This window comes from Callospermophilus lateralis, chromosome 5, assembly GCF_048772815.1.
Source record: "Callospermophilus lateralis isolate mCalLat2 chromosome 5, mCalLat2.hap1, whole genome shotgun sequence".
In the NCBI taxonomy this organism is placed as follows: domain Eukaryota; kingdom Metazoa; phylum Chordata; class Mammalia; order Rodentia; family Sciuridae; genus Callospermophilus; species Callospermophilus lateralis.
This window is the reverse complement of record NC_135309.1, coordinates 73,497,575-73,519,484: the sequence shown is the minus strand read 5'-3', so window position 1 is coordinate 73,519,484 and position 21,910 is coordinate 73,497,575. Positions and strand designations below refer to the sequence as shown.

Sequence of the window (21,910 nt, the reverse complement as noted above, 5' to 3'; positions counted from 1 at the left end):
AATATGGGAGAAAAGGGAAAGAGCCAACCTTAGTTTCAAGGCTTTTTCTGTTCTCTAACCTAGCACACACAACAAGGCCATAACAAGTTGGACTTGAGCAGAAACTTCCAGGTTGCAAATGGGGCCTTAGCAGAATGTGAGGCGCTTGGCACCTGCCCATGTGGCAGGGCTGTTGGGACTGGAAGATCTAAGAAGTGCTAACTAGAGCAGGCATGGGTTGGGGGGCTGGGGAGGTAGGAGGAAAGGAGGTATAGGTGGGTTCTTCCTGTGGCCAGAAGAGGAAGTACAGGTACAGGTCTGGCCAGCTGGTATGAATCTCCTTATATGAAACAGTCAGACCCTACCATATGCTCATCAGCTCCCCAAGGGCCTGCAGGGCAGAGGGCTGGGAGTCCTTTGTATTGGGGCTGGGGAAGTAGTCATGAGGGGATTGGCTTTGAGCTTAAATTTGAACAGGGCTGCCACCTAGGTCATCTAATGTTCCAGGCCTGAGCTGTCCTTGACACTCATGCTGGCAGATGATGACAATAAAAATAACAACACAGCTGAGAACCTACTGCATGCGAGCCCAGAATCAAGAGTTTCGCATGTGTCTTCTCCAGGGCTTTGATGGGTTGGGACTGACATCTGCATTTCACTGCACAAGACATGAGTTCAGCAAGGTTCAGCAACTTGTCTGCAGTCACCTAGGCTGAAGACTGCAGAGCAAGGAAGGGAACCCTGACTCTTGGAGTCCAGATGGATCCTTCCATGGCTTCAGCCTGTGCCTCTGAGAAGAGGGGCTCCCCACCATGCGTGATCACACATGCTGAGTCATATTCATAGTTGGGCCAGCCCTTTTCCTTCCCCCGTTTTAACTGTCCTAGGACTCTCTGCTGTCTACTGGAGGTACTCCCTAAGTTGAACCCAAGGACTTTGGGACTGCTGGGGCCTTTAGTCCTTGGAAGGGTGAGCCCCTTTGGCTATGGCTTCAGCATGGGAAATGTCTCACTTGGGGGCTGAGGGTAGGGAATGCCCCTGAGAGCTGCTTCTTGCCCCTTGAGGTTGCAAGGATCTGCAAACAAGTTCTGGGAAACTCCATTGCTAGGCTTAGGAGAGCCACCTAGGGGTTTGCTCAGGGTCACACACCTCCCCCATCCCCACCTTGCTGGGGGCTCCTTGCTTCTCTTTGGGAAACCCTGCAGGCAGTTGTTGAGAAAGTTCCCTTCAGTGTATACTTCCTCTTCAGTACACAGGAGCAACCTGTGGATCCCCTCCACCCCCAAATCTTGTTGCTTAGCCAAAGATCGCCAGGCTCCATGTGGCCCTGGGGGACCCACTAAAGGTCCCCAAGCCAGGTTGACTTTGTAGGTTACTCCTCACCTCAGTCAGATCACTTCCCCTTTTTGGTCTCAGTCTCTTCATCTGTGAAATGACTGCGTCCACCCTACACATGCTCAGAGGCAGGGGTAAGTTCATTTCCCACTCACAGACCCATGACTGGCATTCACTCCCCAGGTCCCCCCAGGTCCTGAGCTTCTACTGTGGCACAGGAATATGGGAGCAGGGTGGACACTAGAGTTGGGCAACCTGCATTTCAGGCTCACCTTCATTGTCTACAACTTGGGTGTGACCTCAGCCAGTCACTGCCGCACTCAGTCTGAGCCTCAGCATCCTCATCTGTGAAATGGTGCCTACCTCTTTGGACTGCTCTGAGGGTGGAGCAAGATGGCCAGGACAGAGCACCTAGCCAGAGAGTGACAGTGGGGGCCCCTCCCCCACCCAGTTCTCCAGCTTCCTGTCCCTCCAGCCTTGGTCTTGAGAATTCTGGGAAGGAGACGGTGCCAGTCTGCTGGCTCAGCCGACTTGGCCACTGACCTTCAGAGCACCCAGGCTGTCAAGGCCGCCTGACTGCCTGCTGGGCGGGCAGGGGGGAGCGCCAGCCAGCTCTTCTGAAGCTGCCCGCCCCTGCTCCCCCTCTCCTCTCCCTCTCTGCGCCTGTGTGTGAGCTAATTAATCTCAGCCCCTTTGGGAAATTAGAACGCCGCAGCCGCGGCCTCCTCAGCCTCGCAATGCCTGTACTGCTACTGGGCCATGCCAAAATCCGTTGTGGTTTAGGGGCACTGGGGTGGAGGATGGGGGCAGCAGGATGAGCTGGGAAGGCCACAGGTCTCTGAGTCCCTCACCTTCTGGCTCACTGGCTGAGGGCTCTGTCCTCTTGACCCCCTCCCCATAAGGAAGCCAAGTAAACACACTGCCACAATGAAACCAAATCCCCGGTGGCCTCTCTAACCTGGTCCCAGTGCTAGCGTGGACACCCCTCATTCCATGTTCTACCTCATGTGGGGTCCTCTTGCCTGCCCAGCTTGGGCTGATGGAGACACATGTAATTATGGAATTTTGCTTGGGAAATTAATTTGAAAAAAGTTAATTAATTGGTGGTTCCGGAGGTGGCGGGCTCCACGCCCGGCTGGTCTTGTTGACGTCAGTGCTGACCCACAGGAGACATGTGGCTTCCTGGGCAGGCTGGGGAGGGGGACCCCAGTGACCCAGCTGGGCAGCCCTGAGACAGGTAGATGGACAGTGAGGAGCAAAGAGCAGACCAGTGTCCTGGCCCAGAGTGGGCACACAGACAGGGTTTATTGACTAGACTCACTGAAGGTGAATCTCAGCCACTTGTTTGTGTGTCCGGCAAGCCATTGTCAGCTTCCACTGTACGTGGATCCCAGTGTCTCAAGTACCCCCAGCCAACATAGACCAATGAATGTTTTGTCCATTTTTTTTCAAACTTTTTTCAAGAAAAACTGCTAAGCCTATTCTTAAAGCTTTTTGCAAAGGACCGGAAGGACACTACCGTGCCCATTATGTAAATGCCCAGGTTGTTGTACCTGTCCTCTAGCAGCATCAGGTAGGAGGGGCATGAAGCTTAGTCTTCTTCCCAAGGGATGAACACCCCAGCTCTTTGGAACCCATAAGTAGCCCCCTTCAAAGAGTGGGTGATAGAGCCCTTAAAATTCACTGTTCCCTAAGGAGGGGGTCATGGAACATAGCCAGCCCCCTCCAACCCATCACCCCAGCAGTATTTATTTTGTATCCTCCTCCCACTGTCCTCCCACACCAACATATTTGTTGTCCTTTGTGTATACAGGTAGGGGCTTCCCACACCCAATCCTCAGCAAGACCCAGCTGGGATGAGACTGGAGGCAACATACCTCAAGGGTTTGGGGTACATGTGGACCCCCACTTCCTCTGGACTCCCCACAGGACCATTGACCACAAGCTTCAGCTGAACCAAGTCCCTATTTCTGGAGGAGTGTGGGCAGACCTTCTCCAGGTAGGGGAAGGGCTGGGACAAGAGGTAGGCAGGCCTGGGACAGGTCAGGGTCCTAAATCCCTAGGAGGCCACCTAGGTGAGAAACAAGGGGTTCTCCAGATTGTTGGTCCGGGTTCCCCAAGCTGTGTGACCTTGGGCAGTTCCTTTCATTGAGGCTCATTTCTTCATCTAAGAAGTAGAGGTGATCACATAGCCATTCAGAAGCCATGGTGGGGTACAGGGAGGCATAACCACTTGAAGTGTTTGGCCCTGGCACCAGGCTTTTTCACTGCGTGGTGGAGGTGGGCTGGGTGGGAGAGCAGGGAGCCAACCATGTGGGACCGAGCTGTCAATGGGGCCTGAGAGGCCAGTGGGTTTGGGAGGGGAACTCAATGGGTGGGGTTGGGACCAAGGAACTGAAGAATCTGAGAGGAGGTGATGTTTGCGAAGCATCCAAGAACAAACAACTAGCAGGCCTAGGTGGAGGGTGTCAGTTATCTAGCATCCACCCTCAGGGGAAAAAAGTACCCTTTAGGGGCAGGCAGATCTGGGAACTTCATATCTCACATCTGTCTGGTGTGTCCATAGTTCTGGGTTTCTTCAAGGCCTGACCCCAATCTTTGTGGCCATACCCACACCCTGACCATCCTGTGTGGGCCGAGTATGGGGTAATAGGGAAATTCCTTTGCTCACTTCGCCTCCTCCAAGAAGCTCTCCCTTCTATGTCCCCATCCTTCCCCATCCCGTTAGTTCCCGGGCTGAATATTCAAGGTTCTCTGCACAAATTGTTAAATTCTTCTGTGTATGTCCCTGAGGTGAGTTCCATGAAATTTCTTCTCTGTCTCTGTGCCCAGCACAGGGTTAGCACTTGACAGACCCATTGGTCATAGGACTTCTGTGTGTTTCCATCTTACATATGGGTCACATGAAGACATTGTTCAGCCAAGGTCATGCAGCCTATTTGAGGGGCAGAGCTAAGTTGGCTTAGGTGGTTGCAGGGCCACTTGGTGCCCTCTGGGCCTTCCCTGAAGAAATAATTACATTCCTAGATTTCCTGGGGGCCCTGGCCCACCTCACAGGCTATGTTCCTAATACCAGACTTTCATCCTGTGTCCCTGACCTTGGGGAGTGAGGAATTCTGACATCAGGCAGGGGTCAAAGGGCAGAACTTGGGCTGGGGTTGTGGCTCAGTGATAGGGTGCTCTCCCTGCTCGCCTAGCACAGGTGAGGCACGGGGTTTGATGCTCAGCATCACATAAAAATAAAGGTAATTGTGTCCATTACAACTAAAAAATATTTTTTAAAGGCGGGAGTGGGGGGGGACCTTAAATCTTTCTGAGCCTGAGTTTCTTCATCTGTAAAACAGGGATTTAAGTACCTCTTCGTTTGTGCTGGGAGGTGGGGGACTGAAGAGATAATGCCTATGTTCTTAGCTGGTGCCTGGACCTAGTAAAAGCTCTGAGTGTTTGCCACCGTTATTATTACTTCCGACGTTATTTTGTTGTCATTGCGTTATTGTTCATGTTCCCAGGGCCCAGCAGCTGTGGTAGCTGGTCCTGGGCACAGCTCTTGGTCTGCAGAGAAGTTGCAGTGTCTAATTAGCTGTAAAAAGGCCTGGGTTTTTATTTTTGCTGCAGGGTCCCACCTGCCCAAGGCTTCCCCAGTCCCTCTCATCCACTGGGCTGGAGCCATGCCCCTCCCCAACCAGGTAGGGGGGCTGGCCCCAGGCGAAATCCTCCCCAAATTTCCCCTGCCACTCCCTCCGCCTCCCAGACCTCCGGGGCCATGAATCATTTATGAGGCAAAAATGAAACCAATTAAGGACAAACTTTGAAAGCCTCTAATTGCTGCGCCTGGTGGCACCGGAGAGTGAGGGGAGGCAGGCCTGCGCGCTGCGGAATCTCCTTGGCCCAGGCCTTCCCAGGCCGCCTGCCCCGCCGCGTCTCAGGGCGCCACAGCCTCCCGGCTCCCGCCGCCTCCCGGCCGGCCGCGGACGTGCCTATGCGGCTCGGCCGCAGCGTCTGCTGCCCGGCGCCCGCCGGGTCCCAGGCCGACTAATTAGGCCCAGCTCCCTCCCCGCGCCGCCCGCTGCCCGCTCCAGGCCTGAGGTGATGGCGGCTGTTCCTGCCCTTCTGGGGCCTGTGCCCCAGAGCTGGCCGCCTTTCTCGGGCAGGAGCCAGCTCTGCTTGCCTGGCTTAACCCAGATGAGCCCAGGACGCCCTGTGTCTGAACTGGAGCCTGGGATCCAGCACACCCCCCACGGTGGAGCACAGCTCCTGAGGTGCTGGGGTGCACGGGTCCCCTTCAGAGTCAGGGAGAGATGCTTATCAGCAGCCAGAGCAGAAGGGGCTGCGGGTGGCTGATGAGAAGGAAGCTGGGCCACAGGAGAAGGGCAGTGCTGAGCTCTTGGGTATTGCATTGGTCCATGGCATCCACTGCCTGCTCAGCTTTGCCTCAATCCGTGACCTTATTCAGATTCCTTAGTCTCAGTTTCCCCATTTGTAAACTATCAAGACCCACCAGTTTCCTCCTGGATTTGGGACTTGGGGAGCTGGGCTTTATATGTCACCCCAGCCACTTTCCTCTCCTCTCTGGAGGTGCTGAGGTGTGGAGGTCAGAATCTGGACCCAACAGGGCCTGCCTCCCTGCTGTGAGCCCTGGATACCAATGACAGCCTGCTAGCTATATGGGGGGCCAGGCAGGCCCTGGACATTCAGGCCCGTTGTTTGCTGAAACCGAATTTCAGTGCTAGTGTTTTTCCATAATTATATTAGCAGGTGGGATTTTTCCTCGGGGAAGCAGTTGAGGGGGAGCGCCATGGCTGTGTCCCCGCCCGTTCCAAGCGTGAGCTCACACTCGGCTCTGCCCGCCTGCCTTCCGTAATGATTTTTTAATTATGCAGCCAGTGCTCGGAATTGCTAATCCACCTCCAGCCCAGCATCCCTTCCTGCAGCTCACACCCTGGCCCCTTGCTGTCATCCCCAGAGTGGCGTGCCCAGCCCTGTGCCTGTTACTGAGTGTGGACACATCTACCACAGTGGGAGAGAGGGTAGGCTAGGAAGGGTGGTAGGGTACCTCTCCTCCATCTGCAAATGACAGGACTTGGGGGCTGTTATGGCTCTCTTTGTCCTCCCCCCACCCCTAGCACAAGTGTGGTTTGCACCCTCCAGGACAGCTATAGCTCTGGAAGGGGGTGGGGTAGTGATCACTGACCACCCCTGAGTGATGTGTCCACACCCACTTTAGGAACATTAGCCTGTCCCTCTAGTTCTGTGTGACCCCAAGGACAGATGCACACAGCACAATCTTTGTCTCTGTCACATCCACACTCACACTTTGCTTCCCTTCTCCACACGTACTTGGCAGCACAGCCAAGCTACACAAGCACAATGACAAGCTCTGTGGGTTTCTCACACACACAGCCACACCTGAGGGCTAGGGCACCCTCGGGAGACCTCATTCCCGCCTCACTATTGCCTCCAGACCCTCTCTCTCCCTCTCCACCTGGCTTCTGGGAGGCACACTGAGGTCTCCTTGCTCACGCCTGGTAGGGAGCTGCCAGTGGCTGGCCTGCCTGAGCCTCCATCGACCCTGGCCTAGGGGAGGTGGGGGGGTCTGCTGTACAGTGGCGGCGGGTGGCGGCAGCTCCTCTCCAGGCGCCCAGCTGTGGCATCTGTCAAGGTCAGATAGCGACTCCGGAACCAGCCGGCTCGGCCCCATGGCCCCTCTCGCCTCATTATTTTTGTGTTCCGGGGCTGCAGCGACACCTCCCTCCCTCCCTCCCTCTTTTCCTCCCCTTCTTGCTGCCTCCCCCATGCCTCTGCAGGGACAGCCTGCGGTCTGGGGGCTTTGTTTTCCAGTTTTTTTTTTTTTTTTTTTTCCTGTGCTCAGACCAGAGCTGTTGGACCTTGAACAGCAGACAAGACAGGTGCCTCCCTCATGGCCCAGACAGGTTCTCTGCTAGTAGAACCATGGGTTTCTCACAGGGACAGACTGAACCTGGGTAGAGCCCAGCCCCCACCACAGCACAGGTGCACCTGTGGGCAGCTTCCTGTTTCCATAGGGGCCCTAGCAGCTGACACTAGTTCCTGTCCTTACCATCCTCATCCCAGTCAGGCTGCAGCCTCACATCTGTCCCAGTGCCCCTGACAGCTCAGTGTGCACACACTGGTGTTCCCGTGGTGCAGGCAGGTTGATCTGCACAGACATCCTCCTGCCATATAAACTGATCTACTTGTACACTACACAATTCTGCACACATTCACAGGTGTGGACAGTACACACCTCTATCTTACACACAGGGAGGTCACACAGACACCTCCACCTGTGCTGGCATGTAAAACTTGTGAGAACAGCAGTGCACTCCAGTCCACCAAGGGTGACATCTGAAACTACACATTCACCTGGGCACAGCCACAGTCCACCAAACACACACATAGCATGCAGTTGTCTGGCATATCTTCCAGTACACGTTTAAATATACTCATTCCGGGCATGGTGGCACATACCTGGAATCCCAGCGGCTCAGGAGGCTGAGGCAGGAGGATCATGAGTTCCAAGCCAGCCTTAGCAACTTAGCAAGACCCTAAACAACTCAGCGAGACCCTGTCTCTAAATAAAATAGAAAAGAGGGCTCAGTGGTTAAGCCCTATGGTACCGGTTCAATCCCTAGTGCCAAATAAATACAGACAGACACACCATACACTCATACACACATACATAGTGCTGCTTCTCACAATACACACTCTGCCCCTGTGCCCTTGTTTCTTATGCAGTTATATACACAAGGGATTTTTATCTCCTGAAATTTGGGACATGAACTTGAGGACTCTGCTTGATGTGCCTCTGTGTCCTGAAAGTGGGAAATGGTGGCGGGACAGATGTACATCCCCCTGCACCTGGCCAGTCTCTTCATGTGCACTGCTCTGACCCAAGAGCAGTGGGATGGAGGGGTGGGTCCAAGTGGGTCATGATGGGTTTGGTGGCTGCCACCAGGTTCAGGGGGGTGACTGCTTGGGTCCTATCACCCCCGATTAAGATATGTGAATGTTGGGGAAATGGGATGTGGGCAGACCCCAGGTCCCCAAGGTCTCTGGGCAGCCCTGTCCATCCACTCACTTCCTCCTCCAGCTGTGGACTGCTGTGACTGCCCCCAAGAGGGGGAGGTAGCTGGAGGCTTAGTGGTGGCTGGGCCCCCACCCCCCAGGAAACTCAAAACCCTGGGCCAGCCGCTGGTGGCGGGTTGGGGCAGGCACAAAGAGGGCCTCTGTGCAGCCGGCTGGGCTGCCCACAGGATTGTGGGGGAGGCGGCAGGAGCCGGTTTCCGTCCCGTTCTGCTTCCTGCGGAGGCCGCCGGAATGCCCGGAGCTCTGGCCCAGCCTGGCCTGTCCGGCCCACCCAGAGCCCCTTCCCCTGTCTTCCTGGGCCTTGAGGTACAGCTGAGGACTTTGCCGCAACAGTGCCCTAAGGTGATTTGCCCAAAGCCTGAGAACCACCCCGAAGACCCATGGGGAACTTCGGGGTAACCCCAGGCTGAGAGCTGAACTGGGCCTCATATTCCAGCTGACATCCCTCTCACCATTTTCCTTGGAGTCCTTGGAGAGCCAGGCCCTGGAACAACACAGACCTGGGTTTAAGTCCTGGCTCTGCCACCTATTGACCTCGTGACCTTAAGTAACTTTATCTCCCTAAGCCTCAGTTGCCTCATCTATAAAATGAGAATGATGACAGTCAAATAAAGGGATATAGAGAGAATCCAGTGGTAAAATGCATAGGACCTGGCAGAGAGTGAGTGCTCATTCTTAGCGGACCTGCCATTGTCATGTCCTTTGGAGAAGCACTTACTTGCCCCAGTAAGCTATGCATCATCTGGGACTTATTCTAAACCATGTGACTTGCTCAAAACCCTTCTCTTCAGGTCTGCCTCCCTACCTGCAAGTCATATCATTGATTCAGGCCTTCTGAGACTCGGAGGGTAGATGGGGAGTCACTAATTGGAATCTTTCTCCCGGCCCGCCCCGTATCTCTCTCCTTCCCCATGGGACCCTGTGGGGTCATGATTCCTGCAGTTTGGGCTGAGGAACAAGAACCATTCTACCAGGTTTGGTGACACAAGCTTGGGAGGCTGAGGCAGGAGGATGGTGAGTTCAAACCCAACCTCGGCAACAGCAAGGAGCTAAGCAACTCAGTGAGACCGTGTCTCTAATAAAACACAAAATAGGGCTAGGGATGTGGCTCAGTGGTTGAGTGCCCCTTAGTTCAATCCCCTTTATCCCTACCCCCACCCCGGGCCCAGGAAAGAACCATTTTTCATATTTTTCAGATAAGAAAGGGCAGGGCCACAAACCCACACCTCTCCAGTTCCTACCCACTCCTGTTGAAAGGTGCCACCCACCCTGCAGACAAACATACACCTCACACAGGAACTCCAAAGGACAGAGCACTCCCCAAGATCCAGGGGTCACCAGTAGGCAGGGTAGCATTTTATGTACATCACAACTGCTCATCAAATTGCCTGCCCTAAACAGGGCAGTCCACTTCTTCCTTCAGAGGGTGGGTGTGAGGTAAAGCATACATGATGTCTGGCACAGAGGAAGGAGTGTGTTAGTTGTGACCCTTGTGGTCCTATGTGACATGGGGAAACAGGGTTCAAAGGTGTATGCCAAAGTCACAAAATAAGGCAAGACTTGCCCGATCCTTTAAAGCCTTCAGAATCCGGCCTGAAGGAGGTGTTAGTTGAGGAGAGTTCTGTCTTTCAGAGGCATCCTAGGCTCCTCATCGTCCCACTCCCTAGAACCCAGGTCAGAGCACATCTGCTGCCTGGGGCTTTAGGGTGCTACTCCATGAATAGGCTGAGCCTCTCCGCCCACTGTTTTGGGGAGCTCTAGAAGAACAGAGACCCACGTGGTCCTGTGGTTTTTCTGGAAACTTGTGTCTCAGCCTGTTTCAGCCTAAGTAAGGGGTGGCACCTGCCCTAGGAGAAGGGGTTTAAGAGGAAGGCCAGATGTCAGGGTAGAGTCCAGGAAGTGCGACCACAGTGCCCTTTCTGTCCTTGACGGTTGGTCTTGGGGTACTAGTTCTGGGGAGTCCCTAGTGGTGTGGAAGACATGCCTCATCCCAGGCCACCTGCTTGGTGCTCACACTGGCTGGTGTGTCTGAATATGTCTGTCCTTCTGTAGCTGGATGTGAGCCCTATGGTATCAACTGGGGCTGTGTTTCTTTCTCCAAGATCACTGTCACAGGGTGTTTCTCCTGGGCTTGAGTGGGACTTTTTCCCCTCTGGAAACTCCCCAGACTGAATCATGGAGATCAGAGTGAGAGCGCGTGCGCGCGCACACACACACACACACACACACCATTGCTTAGTTCACCCACCGTAGCCTGTGGTCTGCACTTCCTGCCACCACAGGTCTGAATGCCATCTGTCTGTCCATCTTGCCTTGGAGACCAAGGAGACCACTTCACCAAAGAGGGTGGAGGGCTGTGATGGGGCTCTCAGCAACTGTAGAAATGGACTTGTGCCAGGGCGTGTGGGTTTGCAGAGCCCACCTACTATCATCCAGGTGGCCAGTGCCTTGGGGTCCCCAGATGCAGTCTCCTCCAGAAAGCCTTTCATCTGCAGGCAGGAAAGACCTGGAAGACTGGTACAGCTAGCAAGGAATCAAGGAGGGTAGGTGTCTTGGACAAACCCTGTACTTGAAAGGGGTGACTATTGCACAGTAAAAAGTGTCCTCAAAATCATATTTATAAGGGTGTATTGAATTATACCCTTAAAAATGGGCAGATTTTAAAGTATGTAAGCTACACTGGAATAAAGCTGTTTTTAAAAATCATGCCCTTGGTCTCAAGGCCCTGTTCAGTTGAGACCCATTCAAGCTCATGACCACACCTCACACCTGCCTCCCTGCTTCTTAGTGATGCTTTCAGGCGGCATCCTCTCTGGTAACCTCTGTGGCAGCCCCTTCCTCCAGGAAGGCCTCCTGCCCTTCTCTGTCCCATTCCAGCTCTTGCTTCCCACTGGCTCATGTGGCCACCAGTCCAACTCCCGTGCACTCCTGGGGGCAAGACCGGAGTCTGTGTTCTTTTGTCCCTCAAGTATCACAGGGCAAGGGCTGCCACTGGAACAGGTAGGTGGTAGAGGGTCTGTGTGCAGCCAAGCATCTGGAACATCCAGCTGTGGACCACCTGTGTACATGTATGTCTGGGCACACAGTGCCATCCCATCCCATCTCAGGATATGACCTCCTCCCCCGCGCTGCCCAGCCTGTAGGGTTCAGAACCCAGCCCTACAGGAGTAAAGGGAAGCTCTTCTGGGGCTGAGGGTGGAGCGAGGGTACCACTACTACCTCCAGTGACCTCATTGCCTGCTGGCATTATGACGTCACTGGTCTAGCATTCTGAGTTCCTACCTGTGCATCTCCAAGCCCCCAGGTGGGGGCACTCCCCTGGGGTCTGTGACAGCTCGCCCCTGACCACAGAGAGGTGACAGGCATGGTAACAGTTCTGGGGTGGGGGGGTGTTGGGTAACTGGGTCACCTTGCCCTGGGCCATTCTTGTTAATTGCCCAAATAGAACAAAGGCAGTCACAAAGCAGGGTGACTAATACTTGGGCTCCAGGCTCAAGCTCTGCCCCTACTGGGCACCAGCTCTTTGACCTTGAGCAGACTGCTTGAACTTCAGTGAGCCTTAGTTTTCTCATCTCTGAAATTGGTTAATAGTTCTCTCCTTGGGTTCCATTAACATGTGAAGCATAAGAACACTGGGACACAGTAGGTCCTCAATAAATGCAAGCTGATAGGATTAGTTAAGCGAACCAGAGTGTCAACTTTGGTTGACACTGGATCTGGGAGTAGAGGGTCTGTGCCTTCTAGGGTAGAGGCAGGGAGTGGTCCCCTGTAGCAGGGTGACCCTATTCAGACTTTCTCCTCCCAGTGTAGCCACAAAAGGTGTTGGCCCCATGGCCAGGTCCTGTGGCCAAGAACTTACTGCCCTCTATCCTCCTCTCTCCTTCTCTTCTCCCCAAGCCTTGTGGATCTCAGCTGGTCTCCTTCTGCAGACTTGTCCAACTGCTTCTCTTGGTCCTTGTGCCCCTGGGGTCTAGGAATCTCAGGGCTGTGGATCTCTCAGACCCTCAAGACCTGAGCCCAGACTGGGTACCTTGGGGGTCCCTAGATCTCTCTGAGCCCCATCACCCCAGTTTCTGGTCCCCTATCTGCCCTTTGTCCTCTAACTTTGACCCTTGCCCCCTCCTTACCAGGTCCCTTGTTCTCAAACCTACCTCTGTCTCCATTCTCTATCCCTACCACCTGTCTCTGTTCTTCTGCCGCTATGTCCTCCTGTGTTCCCATCTCTCCATGACTTGTTCCCCTGCCCCCTAGGCTCTGTCCCCACCCGTCAGCCCCTGGTCCCAGCTCTCGCCCGCCCGGCTCCTGCATGGACAAAGGGGTCCTTTGTGGGCTGACCGCGGCTGGCGGGGCGGCGGGGCGCTGGCTCCGCATTGCTGATGAAACGGAGCCCTTTGTTGTCCCTCCTCAGGCGCAGTATTTCTTTTTGGGGGCTGGATGCGTTCCTGGCAGGGCCGATGATGGATGCGCCCGCCGCCGCCCGCCTGCCCGCCAGCTTTCCCTCCCGCTCATTCCCGCTCCGCTTCAACGCAGCCCCAGCTCCTCCCCTGCTTGCCTGGGCACTGCCAGGCCCTTCCTGGCCTGGGAGAGGTTGCTGTGTGCCCTGTAGTAGAAGGCTGGGTCCTAAGAGAATGTCGCTTCCATGTCCTCCCCTTCTGTGAGTAGGGCAGATGGGGTCTGTGATCAGGGGTCCACTGGGACCAGGGCATCAGCTTTTCCCAAGGTCTGAAGGAGATGAGCAGGTTCAGGGGCAAATTTGGAACAAGCTTAAGGAAGAGGCCATGAAAACTAAATGCAGTTGTCTGCCCTTTTTGGGGTTTTGAGGACAATTAACCCCCTGGGGCCAGTCCCCCTTGTGTATCCTCCCCTACCTTCAGCTTCTGGAGCTAGCTGACACACCAATGTTCTTCCTGCAGCACCTGTTTAGTAACATCACATTCTCTGTCCCAAGCTCATGATCATGTTCCAGGAACTGGGGAGCTAGGGCCAGGTGGTCCCTGAGGAAGGACAGTAAAGTAGAGAGTCAGAGAAATTCTAAGAGGGGGCCAGCAATGAACAGAATGGGAGGTTTGTACCCACCAAGAGAGACTCAGGATGGAGACAAAAGCAGGGGCTCAGCCAGAGCGCCAGCCCTGAACCAACGTGGGCCGGCTGTTGGAGGGAGCTGACTTCTAATTGACCTGCCCGCCCTGCACGCAGAGCCAGATTCTGGAGCTGCGAGGAGGGAGGGAGCCGACGAGCAGAGCAAGAGCAGCGTTAATGCAGCTATTGATTTCTGCCACCAGCCAGCAGGCCACAGAAGTGGGGGACGCACGCAGGGGCCGGGGTGCAGAATGCTCCCCGCCCTACCTCTATAGCATGAAGACCCTGCCTTCTCCTGCCTTTTCCCTTCCGCTGTATCTGGAGCTGCTGGGGTGTGGTCCAGGGCATGTTGGCCTTTCAGATAAGCAGGAGCTAGGAGAAGTGACTCGGTGGTGACCACCCTCATCTCCACTAGCCCTGGTCTGCTACCCCTAACCAGGGTCTCTGATGCCTGAAGGCTCACCAGTCTTTGAGCTGAAAAATTGATCCTTGGACATAATGTGGTCCTTTTGCTCTCACTGCATCTCTGACCTCTGACCCCTTAGCCCCTCCAGAACACTGCCAGGCCCTCCTGGGTCTGTCTTGGACTCTGCCAGCTTGCCAGGCTCTTCCTCCTCAGGCATCTGCCTTCACTAGGGAGGAGTCTTGGTGGGCTCATGTCGCTAGGGAGGGCCAGGGAACTTGCGGCTCTTGATGCCAGCGTTGCCTCACCCTGGAGCTTTTTCCTTGACCATGTTCGCCCCTCTTTGTGGTCACTTGTTGGCAGTCTTGGGGCAGGCTCTGCCTGCTCAGGGTCTCCATTTCCCTCTCTATAATGCCAAGGACTAGATGATCTTCTGGGACAGGCTGAGTGTCGGGGGCAGCTGGACTGGGGGATGATAGGGTTGTCTGGGGACAAAGATCCAATGTGTTCCCTCCTTCAAGCCCAGGGCAGGACGGGGTTCACCAGATGTGTGCCTCCCCCCTGAGCCACCAGCTGCTGGGCCCTGTCCTCCCACCCCTCTTCTGACAGGTGGTGACTTAGAAGCAGGCAGAGAAGGGACACTAGAGAGCCAGAACTGATGAGGAAACTGCCACCCTGCTCCATGTGGGCCAGTTCCTTCCAGCTGTGGAGGCTGGCTGCTCAGATGCCTTAGCCTTGAAGCCCGCATACAGAGGCCTTCTCTTGGGAAGGGGCACATGTGGAAGCGGCTGAAGGACACGCTTTTACATGGCTTCACTTCTCTAGGGTCACAGCTGCCCTTGGTTCCTGCCTGCCCCAGCCAGGGGCCCCTCCTGCCTGCAGTCCATCCCTGGGTTCTCATGTGGACCTCACCCAGGCCAGACTCTTGACAGATCTTGTGAGGCCTCTGCCCCTAGCGTATCTGGGAGCCAGGCCAGAGCACAGCAGAGGCCCAAGTAGACATGAGAATAGGGTCTGAGATGATAATGACTGTGGTTTGGGAGTTGAGGAAGAAGTATATGCATAGGCATGTTGTCCCCCTCTCGGGAAGGCTTGTCCTCTGGTCCAGTGCTGTCTGCTCTCTAGTAGGAAGTTAGATGTTCCTTGAAATAAGGATTCTAAACCTGGCCTATGTCCTCCCACCAACTTAGGAGGCTGAGGCAGGAGGATTGCAAGTTCAAGGCCAATCTTAGCACCTTAGCAAGACCCTTAACAACTTTGTAAGACCCTGTCTCGAATGAAAATAAAAAGTGGCCGGGTACAGTGGCTCATGCCTTATAGTCCCAGCAGCTTAGGAGACTGAGGCAGGAGGACAACAAGTTCAAAACCAATCTCAGCAATTTACCAAGACCTTGTCTCAAAATTTTAAAAAAAATAGAAAAGGGTTGGGGATATGGCTCAGTGGTTAAGCACCCTTGGGTTCAATCCCTGTTACCTAAAAATAAAAAAGTGCTGAGGATGTAGCTCAGTGTAGAACACTCGTGATTTCACACGCGTGCGCCACACATGAAGGAAGGAAAGAAAAGGAAGGTTTCTATACTCTGTTGGCAGACTCTGGGGACTCTGGTTTATACATAGCAACCAGGTTTCTTTTCCTCTAGTACTTGTCAGAGCCTTGAAATAGCAGATGTATATTAGAAATCTCCAAATGAAAATCCAAGAGCAGCTTCCCAGACTTTTTGGTATATACCTTTAAGGACTCCTCTCCCTAGGAAGGTCCAGGGAAGGAAGGTTAGAAAGTAGAAGTGACCCTGATCCTCCAAGGTTAATAAGTATCTCCAGCTCTTTTCCACCCCAGCAAGGAAGGAGTGCCTGTCTCTACGAGGTCTTCTAAAACAAAGTAGGACAAATCCATGTCTTGGAGCTGTGGTCTGAGCCTGCACTGTGCCACCTGAGACCCATGTGTCCATGGGCTAGTAATTTCTTTTTTTCTTTTTTTATTTTTCCTTTTTCAGCGCTAGGGATGGAGCCCAGGGTCCCATGCATGCTAGGCAAGCACTCTGCCATTGAGCCCCATCCGTAGCCTGGGCTAGTAATACTCTTAGACCTTGTTTTCCGCATCTGTGAAATAGAGGATTACCAGCCACTACTTTGCAGGGTTCTTCTGAGTCTTAACTGAGGTAGTACAAATAAAAAATTCCCTAACCAAGGTGGGCTTGGCACTTAATAAATGCCTCATCAGTCTGGTGGTTGTTACCGTGGTGATGGTGGGGAAGTTGAAGGAGGAGGGATTTGCTGCTGTTCTTACCCTGTATCCTCTTGTCCCAACAGAGTAAAGACTCTTCCACGGGGACACTTGACCATGTGCCGGCCCTGAGCAGCAAGGCCCACCAGGCACCTCCTTTGTGGGCAGCAGGGCCGAACACTTGCCTCTGAACCCCAGCAGTTGGCAGCCTCCCTCTGCAGCAGGGTCCGGGCCTTGGCCCCACCATGTCGAGCCTCAGCGGTGGCTCCCAAGAGGCCGGCGGCAGTAGCAGCAGCAGTAGCAGCAGCAGCAACAACAGTACCACCACCACCAGCAGCAGCAGTGGCAGCAGTGGTAGTGGCCCAAAGGCAGGAGCAACTGAAAAGGGTGCAGCAGTGGCAACTGCTGCGTCAGCCTCAGTGGCAGATGACACACCACCCCCAGAGCGTCGGAACAAGAGTGGCATCATCAGCGAACCCCTAAACAAGAGTCTGCGACGTTCCCGCCCCCTCTCCCACTACTCTTCCTTTGGTGGCAGTGGTGGCAGTGGCAGCCTGATGGGCGGGGAGTCTGCTGACAAGGCAGCGGCGGCTGCGGCCGCGGCCTCCCTCTTGGCCAATGGTCACGACCTGGCGGCAGCCATGGCGGTGGACAAAAGCAACCCTACCTCAAAGCACAAAAGTGGTGCTGTGGCCAGCCTGCTGAGCAAGGCAGAGCGGGCCTCGGAGCTGGCAGCTGAGGGACAGCTGACGCTGCAGCAGTTCGCGCAGTCCACGGAGATGCTGAAGCGCGTGGTGCAGGAGCACCTACCACTGATGAGCGAGGCGGGCGCTGGCCTGCCCGACATGGAGGCCGTGGCAGGCGCCGAGGCCCTCAATGGCCAGTCCGACTTCCCCTACCTGGGCGCTTTCCCCATCAACCCGGGCCTCTTCATCATGACCCCCGCAGGTGTGTTCCTGGCCGAGAGCGCGCTGCACATGGCCGGCCTGGCCGAGTACCCCATGCAGGGAGAGCTAGCCTCTGCCATCAGCTCGGGCAAGAAGAAGCGGAAACGCTGCGGCATGTGTGCGCCCTGCCGGCGGCGCATCAACTGTGAGCAGTGCAGCAGTTGTAGGAACCGAAAGACTGGCCATCAGATTTGCAAATTCAGAAAATGTGAGGAACTCAAAAAGAAGCCTTCCGCTGCTCTGGAGGTAACGGCTCCTTAGAGGGAGGTGTGTGGGCTCTTGATCCGTCTGGCAGTCCAAACCCATCCCCCAATCCCGGAGCCCAAATTTCCTACCTGGGCGAGTGTCTGGGGGAAGGCCTGGCCAGTCCTGGGGCCTGGGGGTCTGGCTTCAAGACACCAACCAGTTCACTGCCCTAAAAGTCAGAGCCACATCCTGAAACCTGAACAGGCTGTAGTTTGCAAGGCACTGGGATGCCGATGCCCCACCTGGGCTCTGGGTCAAGGATTGAGATTACCATATAGGTCCTACAGCATCCAGTCCGTGATCTGAGATTCTGGAACTGTCCCCTGTCCCATGTACCCATAGAGCTCAGCCTTTCCCCCAAGGTCTCCCAAGGGTAGAGCAACTCCAGTCTAGTCTGCCCTACGCTGAGGCCTGGAAGATTCCTGAATCTGCACCTAGTTCACGGATTTGGGGGCCTGGGCTGGGGTGGCCATGAGCCTGGATACAGTACAGGCAAGTCAGCAAAGGCCTGTCTACCATGGGGTGGATTTAGAGAAGGCATAGAAGTTCCCATGCTGCTTTCTCTCCACCCTGTGGCAGGGCCTGTCTCTGTGCCCCCAGACGTGACAACCTAGCTGGAGTGCCAGGCCTGGGTACAAAGCATCTTTTCAGCTTGCTCTGTCCCCTGCCCCTGGCACCGCCCCTCTACCAGTGGGCTTGACGCAAATCTCCAGAATGGTTGGAAAACAACAATGGTATCCTGGCCATGGCCCCTGGCCACCCTCTCCAGCCCCAGACCTCATGGGTGTGTTTGCCTATGTGCAAACAAAGGCACCCACTTTCCTCCGGTGTAGAGAAGCACGCACACCTGCCTGGTCCTCATATCTCATTATAGACACAGCTGCTTGTTGACCACCAGTTACCCTCCTTCCCCACACCGCTCCACGCGCACCGCACAGTCTAGCAGAGTGCGACAGACACCCCCTGTACATAGCCAGTGCACATGCTGATTTGACAGAAACATGGACACAGCCCCCAGATTTCGGCATGGCCACCGGGTGCTCTGTGCCTTTGGGCCAGGGGAAGGGGTTTTCCTATGGAAAGAGGGTTCCTGGGCACAGTGGCTCTGGAGGCCTCAGGGTGCTCTGGGCCCTCCAGCGGTCACAGCTCCTTCTCTGGCCTGGCCTGGCCAGGATAGCAGGAACTCTGCGGGGTGGCTGCCTTTACTCCAGGCCCACCCCTCCGCCATGAGGCCGTCCACGGGGAGCATCTTGCGCCTGGCCCACCTGGACCCTGACTGAACTCTCTCCTTGTTTTTGTCTCCCGCCCCGCCAGAAGGTGATGCTTCCGACGGGAGCCGCCTTCCGGTGGTTTCAGTGACGGCGGCGGGAACCCAAAGCTGCCCTCTCCGTGCAATGTCACTGCTCGCGTGGTCTCCGGCAAGGGATTCGGGCGAAGACAAACGGATGCACCCGTCTTTAGAACCAAAAATATTCTCTCACAGATTTCATTCCTGTTTTTATATATATATTTTTTGTTGTCGTTTTAACATCTCCACGTCCCTAGTATAAAAAAGAAAAAAAAAAAAGAAAAGAAAAAAAATTTAACTGCTTTTTTGGAAGAACAACAGCAACAACAAAGAGGTAAAGACGAATCTATAAAGTACCGAGACTTCCTGGGCAAAGAATGGACAATCAGTCTCCTTCCTGTGTCGATGTCGATGTTGTCTGTGCAGGAGATGCCGTTTTTGTGTAGAGAATGTAAATTTTCTGTAACCTTTTGAAATCTAGTTACTAATAAGCACTACTGTAATTTAGCACAGTTTAACTCCACCCTCATTTAAACTTCCTTTGATTCTTTCCGATCATGAAATAGTGCATAGTTTGCCTGGAGAATCCACTCACGTTTATAAAGAGATTGTTGATGGCGCGCCGTGTAGAAGCCCCTTCTGTATCCATCCACGTGTGCAGAGCTGTCGGTGGGAGCTCGCTGTGGGGAGGGGGCACCCCCCACCCCCAGGCCCAGGCCAGCCATGCTACACCCACTGTCCCTGACCGGGATCCCCCCACCCCAACCGTGATGATTTTGGAAAGATGAAAGTTCTGTATATCCACTGAGATCTGGGGGGGCCGTGTTTTGATATTTCCAATCCTGGCTACTTTCCCTTAGAGAAAATAAGTCCTTTTTTCAGCTTCGCTAATAGCAGCAGAAGAAAGGGCTTCTTTGCGTGGTCCCCTGCCGGTGGGGGTGGGTGCCTAGGGGGCCCCCTGCGGCCTGGGGCCCCCTGCCCATGGCCAGCTTCCTGCTGATGAACATGCTGTTTGTATTGTTTTAGGAAACCAGGCTGTTTTGTGAATAAAACGAATGCATGTTTGTGTCACTGAAGCACCACTGGCTTCTTGCTCTCTGGTTTTGGGGGACTGGTTTGGGGCTTTCTGGGACCATCTTGAGGGGGGAGAAGGGTGGCCCAAGGAGATTTAGAGCGGGGTCTCTTGGTAAGAGAGGCCTTCTGGATCCATCAAGGAGCAGCCTGGAGAGAGGATAGAAATGGCCTCCACTTGGAAAGGGCTTATACTGAAGCGCCCCACCTGCCTGCTCACACCCCGGAACCTCAGAACCTGGGCTGCCAGGATCCGCCCTCACCTGGAGCCATGTTCTCTTTTCCCCTGGATGAATCAGGCCTCATGGTGCAAAGCAACCTGCAGTCTTGGGGAGGGGTCTGGGCAGCCTCTTGGGATCTCATTCCTTTCTTGTGCCATGGCAGGGATCTAGTACTTCCCCAGCCACTGTTCTGTTCCCCATGGAGCAGCCTGAGCCCCGGTTCAAGATGGCCAGGTTGTATCCAAGCACACAGAGACCCCTCCCTCCATTCTTCAGGCCTCAGAGTTGCTAGACTTGACTTCTGGGGAAGTCATCACACACAGCCACAGGGTCTAGGAAGCCACATGCTCTAGCCTGAACAGGAAGGAGTGGCAGTTGTGCCCCTCTCTACATATCACAGAGGCCAGCCTGAAAGATATTTCCTACCCATCTACTGGGGGAAGCATTATTTTCACCCAGCTGCTTTTGAGCCTGGCAGAGATGGAGGCTAGACTTAAGGAAGGACTTCCTGACAATGTTAAAACCCTGCTTCAGGTGGGTGAGGGATTTCAGAACAAAGGAAGGGGCAACTTCTAAAGCTGAGTGGGTGGTGAGGTGGGGGAAATGGGCTGTCTCTGCCATTGTTCCGGGAAGGAGAAAGCAGGGGGGTGGGGTGCTGACCCCCAACCCTTTCCCGGGTGTCGCAGGCTCCCTTGGAGCACCAGGGGCTCAGCAGCCTGGCCTGGCACAGCGGGGGCAGGCGGGGGCGGGGAGGCAGCTTTCAACTGCATCTCTGCCTGGGAAAATTCCCTTTCATGTGGCTGCCTGTGATCTCTCCAGGCGGCTCTGCCTAAGGGGGGTGTCCAGCAGGGAGTAGGGGGAGGTGTTGGCAGCTGGGGGGCACCCTCACCCCTAGCACAGGCAGACTGCAGCACCTCCAGAATCTCAAGGGGGTGGGGAGGACCCCCGGGGCTGTGGGAGGGGGAGCCCGGCCAGCAGGGGGCACCGGGCTGGCTGGAGGCCCCGCCTGCCTCCACCAGGGCTGGCAGCACACTGGCTGCAGATGGCCTCGGCTGGCCCTCATTGGCACGCCTGCAGGTGTGGGGTGGATGGCTCTGGTGCCAGTCCCGATGGGGGGGGTGCTGTGACTCAGCCGGCCTTGCTTTTAGTGTGCCAGCCCATGGCCCAGTTGAGTCGCATGGACCCACCTCCCAGCCCGGTCACCCCAAGTTCAAAGTCCCTCACCTCTCCCACCTCTTGCCTCCTGGGTCTGGAGGAAGCCAGGGGGAGGACATAGCTGTGAGGCTGAACATGTGATGAGGACTCATTTACCTCATCCGGGAAAGGGGACAATAATCATCTCTCCCACAGAAAGTGGCCTGAGGGGAAACTGAGATCACTGAACCACTCGAACCACTCAGAACTCAGGCAATGGCAGCTGCTCATACTACTTAAACCTCTCCGAAAATGTCTCCCACTTCTGCCCAGACTCTGCATCCCTGCCGCCCTAGCCAGCCAGGCCGCCCACCTCCATGGTGTGGCCAGCAGCAAGCCTTTCCTCCCCAGCCCCAGCCCCAGCCCGCCGAGCTCGCCTTACTTCCTTTGCCTCTGTCTCTGGCTGGCTGTCTGCAGCTCCAACTTGATGGTCTCTGGCTCCATGTGTCATGAGTATCTTCATCTTTTGACACCTCTGACCTCTGTGTGGCACTCATCTCTCCTGGCTCCACACCTCTCTATAGCTGGCAATTCCGTCCCCATCTTGCAGGCCTACAAACCCCACCGGCTGCTCTCCTGCCTCACAAGGCACTTAGAGGCAGACTTCCCTGGGGGTAGTGTGCCCTTTTCCATCCCCTCCAGGGTTCCTCAACACCCCTTTGCTGCAGCTGGGAGCCTGAACTCCTAGTGACCTTTTTCTTTTCTTTTTTTTTTTTTTTTTTTTTGGGGGGGGGGGGTCTGGGACACTAGAGCATGTCACATCCCCAGGCCTATTTTTGTATTTTATTCAGAGACAGGGTCTCAATGAGTTGCTTAGCA

General features: G+C 55.0%; 1 protein-coding gene across 2 annotated transcripts in view; it reads left to right on the top strand.

Annotated features, from left to right (window-relative positions):
• The window catches only part of Cxxc5 (CXXC finger protein 5), a 33,544-nt gene extending 13,863 nt beyond the window's left edge, over nucleotides 1–19,681 (top strand). For both annotated transcript variants that reach the window (XM_076855979.2, XM_076855980.2), the window contains exons 2-3: nucleotides 16,211–17,317; nucleotides 18,632–19,681. In XM_076855979.2, the coding sequence (XP_076712094.1) occupies nucleotides 16,370–17,317; nucleotides 18,632–18,676 (993 nt within the window). In that variant the 5' untranslated portion in view covers nucleotides 16,211–16,369 and the 3' untranslated portion in view covers nucleotides 18,677–19,681. The remainder of the gene's footprint in view (nucleotides 1–16,210; nucleotides 17,318–18,631) is intronic.
• Nucleotides 19,682–21,910: the final 2,229 nt, after the last annotated feature.